At 45.5% G+C, this 12,052-nt stretch overlaps 1 protein-coding gene across 4 annotated transcripts in view; it reads right to left on the bottom strand.

The window, feature by feature from the left end:
• Window positions 1–12,052, bottom strand: part of FLNA (filamin A) — a 165,948-nt gene that overhangs the window by 27,748 nt on the left and 126,148 nt on the right. For all 4 annotated transcript variants that reach the window (XM_030194125.1, XM_030194127.1, XM_030194126.1 and 1 more), the window contains exons 17-23: window positions 9,727–9,887; window positions 6,949–7,039; window positions 6,413–6,582; window positions 5,040–5,157; window positions 4,654–4,916; window positions 3,838–4,435; window positions 3,014–3,187 (exon numbers count right to left, since the gene is read on the bottom strand). In XM_030194125.1, the coding sequence (XP_030049985.1) occupies window positions 3,014–3,187; window positions 3,838–4,435; window positions 4,654–4,916; window positions 5,040–5,157; window positions 6,413–6,582; window positions 6,949–7,039; window positions 9,727–9,887 (1,575 nt within the window). The remainder of the gene's footprint in view (window positions 1–3,013; window positions 3,188–3,837; window positions 4,436–4,653; window positions 4,917–5,039; window positions 5,158–6,412; window positions 6,583–6,948; window positions 7,040–9,726; window positions 9,888–12,052) is intronic.

The raw sequence follows: 12,052 nt of genomic DNA, 5'->3' as shown, positions 1-12,052 counted from the left end.
AAAGGTTGGGTCAAGTGCTCCCTGGACTAATACATTTGGACCAGTCTGGGTTTGTAGCCTGTTGGCACGTAGCCAATAATATTCACAGGACGTTAAACTTGTGGATGGCTCTGGCTCCATCTCTATGCAAGCAGGTGGCCTCTGAAAGGTTCATTTGAATCTCTCTGGCATGTCTTGGAGTTTGGGCCACAATTTATAGGGTGGCTGCACCAATCGTATAAGAGGCTGTCAGCTTGCCTTCGGATAAATGGAGGGTACATGACTCCTTGATTGTGTGAGGAACTAGGCAGGGATGCCCACTGTTCCCCCTTTTTTGCACTTTTGAACCATCTGCAGAATGGGTTCACTCCTTGGATGATATCCAGTGGGTCCAGGTGGGAAGAGCATGGACACAAAATTGCGCTCTCACTTTTTTTTTGTTTTAATGTTGTACAAGATCACCTAGGTTAACGTTGCTCAACTTGCAGGTTTATAGTGAGCTGTCTGGATTTAAGGTAAACTATAAATTGGTATTAATGGAGGAGGATGAGGCACAGTTGTAGCAAAGCTTTCCCTTTCAGTGGGCTATGCGTAGTTTCAAATATTTAGGGATTCAGGTTCTGAGGGACTTGACAGGTGTTTTCATTGAATTATCCATCTATTTCAGCAGCTTAGGTGAGATTTGAAACACTGGTAAGGGTGGTTATCGTGGTGGAGTCATAAGCTGTTAAGATGAACACGCTCCTGTGATTACAAAAAACAAAAAAACTAATTTTGCCTGCGAGTGTTTGCAGGATGTTGAGGTGGGGCAGGGACCCCCAATCTCCTTTGGTAATATTGGGCTTATCAATTTAAGGTTTTTTTGGTGTGGGAGTGTGGGTTGCAGTTGGCGATGGTTAGGATAGAGCAGGACCTCACTGAAGGCATGTCTTTGGGCCTCTCTGAAAAAACACAACTTAACAGGTTATGAATAATAGCACTTGCTTTCCTTGGGTTTTCTTAAAGTGGAGGTCAGCACTGTTACTGGCTCACATAGGCTCTGAACCAGCTTTTTAAGCTGGACAGGGTACAGTGACTTTGAAGCTGCCCAGCTTGCACCCATAGCTGCAGTTTCATGATCTGTTAGATGTGGGGGAACTAACGCTCCTGGAACTGCAAGGTAAAATTAGTCCTTACCTGATAATTTTCTTTCCATTAGTTCCAACAGATCAATCCAGAGACTTGTGGGTTATGTCCATCAACCAGCAGGTGGAGCTCTAACTTCAGAGGTTTGCTATATGTGGTCATGTGCAGCAGCCTTAACCTCAGTTATTGTTTATACCAAATCAGTGGAAGAAATATGAATTCAACTGACATGACCTGTCTTGCCTCTATATTCCTCAACTATTCCTACAGAAGGCTCCTCAATGGATGCACTGCCAGTGCCTCAGAAATAGAGTACTAAGCTCCTCTTTATGAAAGCTCAGTACTTTTGGATCATCCTTCTCTATCGGCTTCAACAATGGCTCCTCTGAATAGACATGAGGCCACATCATAAGAAGGGAGAAGCAGGAACAGCCTCTTCTGCCCATTCCTGGATGTCTAAATGAGATCTCAAGAGCCAGAGGGGCGAGAAACTGAAGCACCTTGCAGAAACTCTGTCCCTGCTTCAGTAAATAGGCCTGGTGTAAGAGCAATATAAACTGCAGAAAAATAAAAAAAAAACAAAGATCCCGATGCAGCTGAATGCTCTGTTGGGCCCCAAAGCTGTAAAACTGGCTGTGCTCCACACTTGATCAGCCAGAGGTTGCTCCTCACTGCCAGTCGGCCCTGACAAAATGGCATCAAACTGCTAACTGGCCCTGCTCGAGAGCCTGAACATCCCGACATTCAGATGCTGCACGAAATACAAAGATTTGGTGCTGCTGTTGACCATTTCCTCAGTGTCCTGTGGTATTCCCGGCTTTCATGCACTGCAATGCCCCGATGCCAGCTGGTGGGTCCCATAGTGGGAACACTGCTTAACTGCCTCTTTGGGAGTCACCATTGACCCCGTCACCAGTGCAACACAACATGTCCCAAGCGAAGTCAAGATCTCTACCCTGCACCAAGTAGAACTTGCAGCCCTCTGTTCATTGTCAAACTTTAATCATATTTAGCACTGCCAGCTGCTCCCCCCCCCCCCAGCTCATTTCCACAAGTCTTGCCACAGATGAGAGTATCTTCTATCTCATGCTCTCCAGCAACCCCCCCCCCCCCCCCCCAGAAAGTTGTGCTAGAAAAAAAAAAAAGGAGAATTCCATGAAGGGAGAGAAGTAAATTTATGAGGCACCACAGACAGGGATCTGAAGACCTCCAGATATGGCTCTGCAGACTCAAGCCACCCAAAAAGCTCAACTGGGGACCAATTGATCAAGAGCAAATCACTCAGAACCCGGAGGCTGAAAAGTGTGTCCAGCCACCTGCTGGAGACAGAAAATACAGAAGAGCTCAACTGGATGCCAAGAGATGTGTCTTGGCTCAGGTTTTCAATTTTCTAGCCACCTGTTGGACAGGGCTATCCCACAGATTCTGGAATAGTGGAACCCTAGATAATAGAATATGGATTTTAATCTTTAATCAAGTCAGACCTCTATATGTTTAAAATATTTGACATTATATTTGAGACGTAGGTTTATCATCTAATTGTTTTATGTATGTCTTCTAGAGTTCTGGCCCCGAGGCATATTTTGCCTAACTGTGGCTGTGATCAGGTCATGAAATCTTTGTAAATTGTACAGTTGAATTTTAAATCATTCTTTGGAACTTGTGTCTTGTTGTCCCTTCCCTGCTAGTCACCACAGTTTTGCTTACTTATATTTTCCCTGCAGAGATTCATTCTCTGTGTCATTCAGAAATTTCAAAGAGCACATGTGTAAAGTATTGTTTTTACTTATAGTAATGATGGACTATTGCTTATATATCTCAAGAATCACTAGATGAAGGGGTTAATACCATCGGTGTATATCACTAACCCTATTGCTTCAGACACCAGCATAGGACGAGATCAACATACCTTCCTCATAAGGAGTGTATTCTACTTTGTAGGTGCCATCCCCATTATCTTGCACAAAGGCATCTGTGAGGTTGCCTGAGGGGTTGGAGACCCTGGTTTTGATGTGGGGTCCTCCAGTCTTGGTCAGGACCCGTGCATCCACATTGAAGTCTGTTGTGGCTTCCCGGAACACTCCTGGAGGGCACAGAAAACAGGGAAGAGCCATGCAAGACTGAAAAAGCAGTTAGCAAGTTACAGAATCTCATCTACTCCTAGTAACTATGGGTCTCACGTAGCCTGGGGCTGCTGAGCAAAACAGACAGGCCATTATCACCCTCTGGCAAAGAGGATCTTCTAGCCTTCCTGCAGGCTATTGCTCCTTATATTCTGCATTACATGAATGTAGCCAAGCTATCTGGCCAATTCAACTTTCAACCTTGCCCCACAGCTTCTGCATATCAATGCCCTACTGCCGTTCTGTTGTCAGCCTTAATCAGAATCCCGGGGTAAATAAGTCACTATTCTGTGCAGATTTTCTAATTTCCTTTATAGTTTGCTACCATTCCAAGGGGGATCTGCATTGTGTTTTTATACTCTGTTCCCACTGCTTTCCTCTACCTACCACTTAATATCCCGACCAGCTGTATTTGAATTGACAACTTAGATTACTACTGCCAAAAACAGAACCAGAATCCTTCTGACCCCCCCCCCCCCACCCAAAAAAAAAAAAAAAAAAAAAAAAACCTGCCTCTGGTCAGAGGCAGAATTCTAGAGAATTTCAAACCTAAGCTCTAATACCTTTAGCTGAAAGCCAATGCTTCCAATGTTACTGCAGTTAGTCTTACCTTTCCCTTCTACCCCAGGTCCGTAAACCTTCACGCCAGATGTGTTGACTGCAGGCTCCACTTGCAGCTTGCTTGGGAAGTTGGGCACCATCTGCCCACCATACTTGATGGTGATTGTGTAGATACCAGGATAGAGGGGGATGTATGTAATTGTGTAGGTGCCATCTCCATTGTCTTGGATATGGACTTCTGCTTGCATGCCAGTGTCCGAAATGATCTCTATAGTAAGCTCAGCACTGCCAGCATTTGAACAGTCAACAACAAACTTGCCTGCCTCACCCACCCTTGCGTGCTCCAGCCCAGGGCCCGAGCACTTCACCTTAGATGGATCAAAGCTTGAATCAACCTTTGATTTGAAGGGGGAGCCAGGGATGTGGGTTTCAGCAAAAAGGATGTTTATATTATAGTCGCCTGGCTCAGTGGGGAGGTAGGATACTGAGCAGGTACCATCGCCATTGTCCAGGCACTCTATTTTGGCTTCACAGGGCCCTTCCACAGTCAAGCCCAGGCCACCTAGCCCAGCTCCCTTTGTGTCAATAGTGAAGGGGGCATTGCTGCCTACTGTACCTCCTTTCAATCCAGGGCCATAGGCTTTCACCTGCAAGAGATAATGCAACAGGCAATGAGAACTTGTACAATATTGAGATAAGAGATATCAACATTACTATCTTTAAGTCACTGAAAGCAGTCTTGCACCCCAAGTTAATAGTAACTTGACAATATAGCTGATAAACCAGGAGAATGAAATACAATGAAAAAAAATGGAGATGTGTCCAATTAAAAAAAAAAAAAAAAACCCAAAACGAAACTTCTTACCTTGGAGGGATTGGTAGGTGGAACACCTTCCACAGGGAAGGGGCTGCCAGGAACGGGCACACCATCATAGGTGACCTCCACCTCATATGGCCCTTCCTCCCGTGGTATAAACTTTACACTGCTGTTGTCAGAGCTCAGGCCTGGCTCCACCTTGCAGGATACAGGCTTGCCTGAAGGGCCAGTGATCTTAGAGACCACCTTGCCCTGGCCACCTGCTCCCTTAGACTTCACTGTAAACTCCTGGTCCTTGCCAATTTCCACCTCTGAAAAGAGAAGGCCAGTAGTCATTAAACATGCAGAAAACCCAATCTAAAATCAATAGGTACACATCTTTCCTCACGCCACCCTCTATATTGAAAGAATTGCCTTTGTTGCTGGATACATACTGTCGCCCAGTCCAGATATCTTAATCTTGCTAAGGTCCAGTGTTGGGGCAATCCCCACAGGGAAGGGACTCTTGGGTATATGGTCTCCTCCATAGGTCACACCGACACCCAAATTACCCTACAGGAAAAAAGAAAAATTGAAAGGAGACCAGTCATCCTAAAACTCATAAAGAAAGAAATTTAGCAGCAATTTTTGGGTCCATGTAATATGGCTTTGGCTTACACAGGATGCTGTTCCAATTAGTGGAGAAGCTAAATTTCAAACCCTAGTATGACAAAGCTGCTGGACTGAGAGACTTCTACCCATGGAAGGGTTTTCCTTCGGTAATGAACACTCAACCTGAAGCAGGGCAAGGAGAAACACACACAATTGGACCGAGTACCTGTGAAAGGTCTGGTAATGTAATAGGGCAAGAGCCAGTGAAGCAGTGGCTTAAGGTTGCCAAAGTCTGCCTCATCTGCCCCTTCAGGGTAGCAGGAGCATGTTCCCTCTTGCAGCTCGAGCTGCCCTACACATTGGAGAAAGGGGGACAAGGCACTTCATCATGCTGGTGGAAAATGGTGCCTTGTCCTTTTTTAAATCTAGGGTAGGTAGGAGCTGAGGGTGGAATCAGCAAGGACATATGTAGGGAAGGAGACATCAGTATGGTGGAAAAGGCAGTGGAGGGGAAGCAGCAGGGAAGATATGAGGACTGACAGGTGGAGACGAAGTGGGTAGCAGACCAGAAGACAAGGTCAGGCTGAGTACTGGGAGCATTGTGTAGACTCAGGTAGAGTAGGACAGAAAAGCAGAAGACTTGGATTAGGTGGAATAGTTGGAACCAAGACTGAGCAATGACTATGGAGAACAGCCGGGACCATGTGATTTATAAGATTGTGGGATTGAGTGCAGAAAAAAAAAAATTGAGAGAAGGAACTGGAGGGCTGCAGAAAAAGGGGACTAATCTGAAAGGAGAGTTAAAAAATGGGAAAGGGGAGTTTGTATGGGAGCAGGGAGTTAAGACATTAATGACTGGATGTGAAAAGGGATTGAGTGATAGGAGCTGGGGCTGGTGAGATGAGAAACAGAAGAGTAAGGAATAGGAAAACTGGTTTGTAGGTGCATATGGAAAAAGGAGACTGGAGGGGGTGAAGGAGGAATGAAGTCAGGATATCAGATAGATGTAGAGGAAGACAGGGGAGTAGAAAACAGGAAAGAGTACTTAGGAGAAACAGCATCCATAGCATACCAGATATACAAGAGCTATAGAGGTGTATTTTCAAAGCACTTTCACTTACAAAATTTATGGAACTTTGTAAGTCTAAGTGCTCTGAAAATTAGCCCCATAGCCTTGTATGGAGCAGAAAGTGACAAGATGGCAGCATTTGCCTACCTGCTGAACAGGTGTATATTTCACCGTGTATGAGTTGTCATGGTTGTCAATTATATCAAAGTCCTTCACGGCGTCTCCCTTAGCCGGACCAGTGAACTGCACATCCAGCTTGGCCTTGCCAGCCCCTTTTGTGCCAACTGTGAAATGAGTGGGTTTCCCAATTTCTACTCCTAAGAGGCAAAGATAACGTCATTAACCATGCTTGTTCAGTGTCTAAGAGGATGTCAAATTTAATTATTCTGCTGCTTTCCAGAGCAGTAAGTTTCAAATTTAACTTATTACTCTGAATGGCTAGCATAGCAATTCTATTTTGCACCATGTCTCAATTATGACAGATTATGTGCCAACATCAACACGAGTAGAACGCCCCCCCCCCCCCCCCCAACACACAAACCATTCTGCCAACAAGCAAATTTGACAGGTACTGTAAAACAAGTTACAGGGTTTACATACATATGCCAATGGATGGGACTAGGAACACTTAATGATGGTGACTGGGTGCTCAGTTGACACACTGACCTCCGATTGCTACTTACCACTCCTATGGAGGCCAGGACCTTCTGCTTTCACCTTACTGGCATCATGAGAGGGGTCCACCTTGATTCGTATAGGACTCATTGGAGTAGCCTGGAAGGAACAGATGTATAGGAGCATTCAACAGAACTGTTCTGCTTCCAAAGCTTTTGCAACAGCAGCTATGATTTAGCCTCTGCCTTGCTGCCTACAATGCTCATGCTATACCCTTTAGGTAGGGCAGCTCATATTCTACCCACTACAAAAACCAAAGGCAAGCATATTAAGAGCCAGAGTAGACCAGAGACAAGACCAGGAAGCCCTGGAGGAGGAGACCTTGATAGTGAACATGTGCTTATCTCCCAGGTGTTCGGCACTCAATACTAAGGTCCTCATGATCAAAAGCCCCACGCTGTTCCAAACAGCACTCTAAAAATAGCGCTGGAACAGCACAGGGCTTTTCTGCATCGATGATCAGAGATAATGCATGCAAATTTAAGCAGCGCTATTATCTCTGATCAAGGGGTAGAGGTGCGGGAGAACTGTGCCTGAGCATGCGCTCTGCACAATTCTGCACTTGTTTGACAGGTCTGGGCTGTCAAAAGCCCAAACCTGTTAAACACAGGGGCTGGAGGTCCATGGGACCACCACGCACTGACTACCCCTGCCCCGAGCAAGGCAAAACAGGGGCTGGAGGTCAAGTGGACCTCCGGTCCCCCCGACAATCTCACCCCCCCCCCCCCAAGTTCAGGGAGGGCTGGAGATCCAGTGGGTCTCCAGCCCCCACAAGCCCCCAGAAAATATCAAGTGGCCGCCGCCAGCCAAACCCTCTTCCACCCAGCGAGCGACTGCCCAGGATGCAATGGGCGGGGCTGGGCGCCGCCATTTTGCCGCGTTGTCGACTGGAAGAGGAGGGAGGCAGGCTGTGTCCCTCCTCCAACTAAAGGTAGGGGGGCCGGGAGGGGGGTTCTCACTACTAGTACTACTTCTAATCCTCACGGACCACCAGGGATTGGTAGGATAACACTAGATGGGGGAGCTGGGTTGGGCTGGAGGCCCACCGGTCCCACCAGACCTCCAGCCCCCCCCCCCCCGGTCGGTCGCTGGGAGAGGGTTTGGCCGGCGGCGGTCACTTGATATTTTCTGGGGTTCGGGGGACTGGAGACCCATTCCTCCCCAATGATCGGCACAAACCCTAACGCCAGCTCAGAGCTGGCGTAGATTTTACTGCAGCCAGCAACCCAATCTTTGGCGCGCTGGACGCTGATCATTGGGGATGAATGCGTTAAGTGCTGATTAGCATGCATTTGCAAGCTACTTGCGCTAAGAGCCCTGTTTAGCATGCATTTGCATGCTACTTGTGCTAAGAGCCCTCGAGTGCGTTGTTTCACACGCTCGAGGGCTCTGATCATGGGTCGGCAGCAAACTCCGGCGCTAGTATGGCGTTAACAGCCTCTAGCGCCGGAGTTTGCTTTTGATCATGAGGGCCTAAGTGAGCTCAGCTCCTAACCAGTTACCTGTGGACATCCAGTTTAAATCTATCACTTGTACATGGTGATTTTTATACTTATAGTGCAAAGTCTTAAAGTGATGCTGTTCCTTTTAAATGTTTTGCAAAATGGCTTCTAATATGCCTCCCAAATAGATGTGGCTCTCTGGCAATGCTATATGCATTTTCTAAAGACCCTATGAACAGAGCCTTTAAAGTGGCTCGGTATTTTGGAAAATGCATTTTTATCTAGATGTCATGTACAAAAGCTATCCTCTGAAATGTGCTTCAGCAATCTGAAGTGAGGATAGAAACAACACCCTGTGGGTACACCAGAATTGGGTGCCAAACACCTCAGATCAGACCCAGCTTACACAAGCCTAGCTACCTGCTAGAGCCTGGAATACTGACTGGCTGTGGGATGAACAAGACCTTATATCAGAGGTGTAGCTAGGCAACAGATTTTGGGTGGGCCTAAGCAAGAAGTGGGTGGGACCAAGTGTTCTCCTCCACACCCCCCCCCAAAAAAAAAATATCATCTCAGCTGTCGAGAAAACGCTTCTTTCCACCTTGGCAGTCTAAAGTAGGCATGACTGAAAACTGAGAATGCACAGGTGCCGGTATCGTGGAGAGTAATGCTTTCATTACCATCAGGGGGAAGACTTCAGCTGGCGGAGCTTGGGATCCCCACCAGCTACCGCATGTGCTACTGTTGGGTGGGCCTGAGCCCTAAGTGGGTGGGCCCTGGCCCACCTGTGGCTACGCCACTGCCTTATATAGGGTTACATCTGCTGGTAAGAGTATAAACCCACATTAGACTAGTCTGGAAAGAGATTAAGAGGAAACCACTACACATGATTGTCAAAATGGGGATTCAATATGAAACCTCCTTATAAAAAAGATGAATGTATTTCAGTTCGTGTTGATACTTTACCACTATACTTTTTTTTTGGAGGAGGGGAGGGTGTTATTTCACTATTAAAATGTTTAATACAATTTCTAATGCATAAATAATACTTCTCAGCACAGACACCCCAATATTTCACAATGATTAGGTGCCACCACAAAAAATTGCCCCTTCCTGAGCACAATGGAGCTTTTAATACTATGGGTGCTCAGCATTCAGAGCTGGCTCTTATACGTACATGACACTGAAGTCTATCAGGCTTGCATGTATTTTAGGTCTTAAAAATCGACCCCATAACATGCATAGAGATTGGAAGCTAGCATGAGATCTCCATGCATGCACCCACCCTAGGGAAGAAAGTCTATCATCCCATCCCCTAATGTGATCAGAAGGCCAAGTCATTACCTGATCAGCAAATAGTACCATGATGGTGTAGCTTCCAGGCCCAGGTGGTGTGTACTTCACTGTAAAAGTATCATTGTCATTGCGAATGATGTCAAACTCGATGTCTGCCTCAGCTGGCCCTACTACACCTGGAGCACACTTTATACCAATGCTGACATCACCTGGGGGATTTTAAAAACATGTTGACATGCTGCCCAACAAGCATCCTGCGTGCTTTAGACTAATGGTTCTCAGGACAGCCACAATGAATATACAGGGAGACTCCTTCAAATCATGCATACTCCATTAGGCTATCCTGGAAACAACTGATTTGAGAGCCACTTTTGGACTTAGATGGAAACTTTTTCTATCTCCAAAAGGTAAACACCTTCCAAAACAAGGCTACCAGTCTAACAAACAGACTGGAGGGGGTGCCAAGTCTCCATTAAGCCATAAGTGTGGAATCAGTAGGGTATGATAGCAAAGCAGAGGTTCAAAAGGTGTAAGTTGCTGGATTCAGAGTGGAAATCAAGACCAGGGCTCGGTGGGACCTGCTCCTCTTACAAGCAGATAATTTGAGGGAGAGGAGGTATTAGAGAGCTTAGCAGTTGGTATGATGTGCAGACTACATCAAAACAGCAGCAGACTGGCCATGCAGCCTATTTCTATATTAGGCATATTTCTATTCCATCTTGAGCCAGGTTTCCTTACAAAAAAATTATACAGATACAAATAGATCCAGGTCCCAAAAGAAGCCTAGCATGAAAAGTGGGCATCTGATATAATGAAACTGCCTAGCAGCAGAATTTGATCCCCCAGATAAGTCCCATTAGTTTAACCACTAGGTCACCTGTTTGAGTAATGCAAATTGTTTTTAATTTATGGGTACTTAATATACTGCCTTTTATGGTCAACAAATAAGGCAAGTGGTTAATTTAAACTTGAGAAAAAGGGAACATAATACCAAAGGGAAAAAGGAGAGTAAGGAGCAAAAGAGAAGAGAAATTAAAAGCAGACAGTTCTATTCACATTCATTGGAAGTGCTAACAAACCCATGATTTAATGGCTTTAACTTTAGGAAGAGGGAATTTTGGATGCCTTCAGTACTGCTGTAATTCTATGTAAAGGTTAAAACTGCAGCCCTTCACCCCCCTCCCCCCCCCCCCACAAAAAAAAATCTGACTTTTCCATAATTACAAAAATAAAAATGTGTGTTGCTGGGGTTTTTCCATTAAGTAAAATGCCCTTTTAGTGAAAGTGAGCAGTTGCAGGCCCTAAGCTTTGAGCACTTGCTGCTCACCACTGTCAGATGTTTGTATCATAGGACCTTGTACCTGATCTAGGATAGCAGCTCGTGTTCAGCGCTATTAGGTTCCCCACCCTGACCACTGAGGTCCTCCAGAATGTTTAAAAAGTCAAACTGCAATCAAGCACATGAGCAATTTTCAAAAGCCAATTACTCAACAAACCCCTGCAAAGACAGATTTGTCCAAACCACTATTTCAGGGAGGGGAAAAAAACAATGTAGTGGGGAAATAAGCCAACTGGAACCAATAGTATCATAGATTGGGAGGGGGGGGGGGGAGATCCACTGAATTACAAAAAGCATTCAAAAAATATCCAGTTCAGTAAACCCCATAACAGTTTGAGCAATTGATTTTTTGGCTAGTTGAGAACAGCTCACCTTCCCTACATGTTAAGTGTGCACTGATCTAAACATTTATTACCAGAATAGTACCTGAGGAGTTCAGGAAATATAGCTGCTCATAGGTTATAAAATATAACTGCTCACAAGAGTCTCAGTAAAGAGATCTTTCTCTCTCCACTCCCTGGCTGAGACTGGGGAAAATCCAGTACTTCCTGGCTAGATTTGAACTCCAGGGCCAATCAAATCCCAGAGCACCAACTTTGAAAGTGTCTGGCCAAAAGGCACTGCAAATTTGCTTTCCACAAGCTTAAACTGGGAAAGGTTTTTTCTGCAACAGCTTTAAAACACAATTAGGAGAAATGCACTTCATGAAAAAATTCAGGGTTCACAGGCTTAGAAACTCACTGTTTCAACACACTTCTCTTGGAAGTGCCAATTCTGTAGTCCAACTATTTCCTATCTTAACTGGCTCCTGTCCCATGACCAACTTTCCGAGTGTGGTATCTGGATTTAAGGTGTATTAGTGCATCAGTTTAAGTATTAAAGCACGTAGAGGCATAAAGGCAAGATTCCCTCTTGCTAAACTCAAGTTTTCTCTGCTTCATCAAGCCATATAACCAGTTAGGTTTTTCCAGGATAGTTTATTTTGCCTCCACCCAAACTGTACCACTCCATAGAACAACTTCCCTAGGGTGAGGG

This window comes from Microcaecilia unicolor, chromosome 2 (genome assembly GCF_901765095.1).
Source record: "Microcaecilia unicolor chromosome 2, aMicUni1.1, whole genome shotgun sequence".
Taxonomy (NCBI): Eukaryota; Metazoa; Chordata; class Amphibia; order Gymnophiona; family Siphonopidae; genus Microcaecilia; species Microcaecilia unicolor.
Note: the sequence above shows the minus strand (reverse complement) of the source record. Positions and strands in the feature narration are given on the sequence as shown.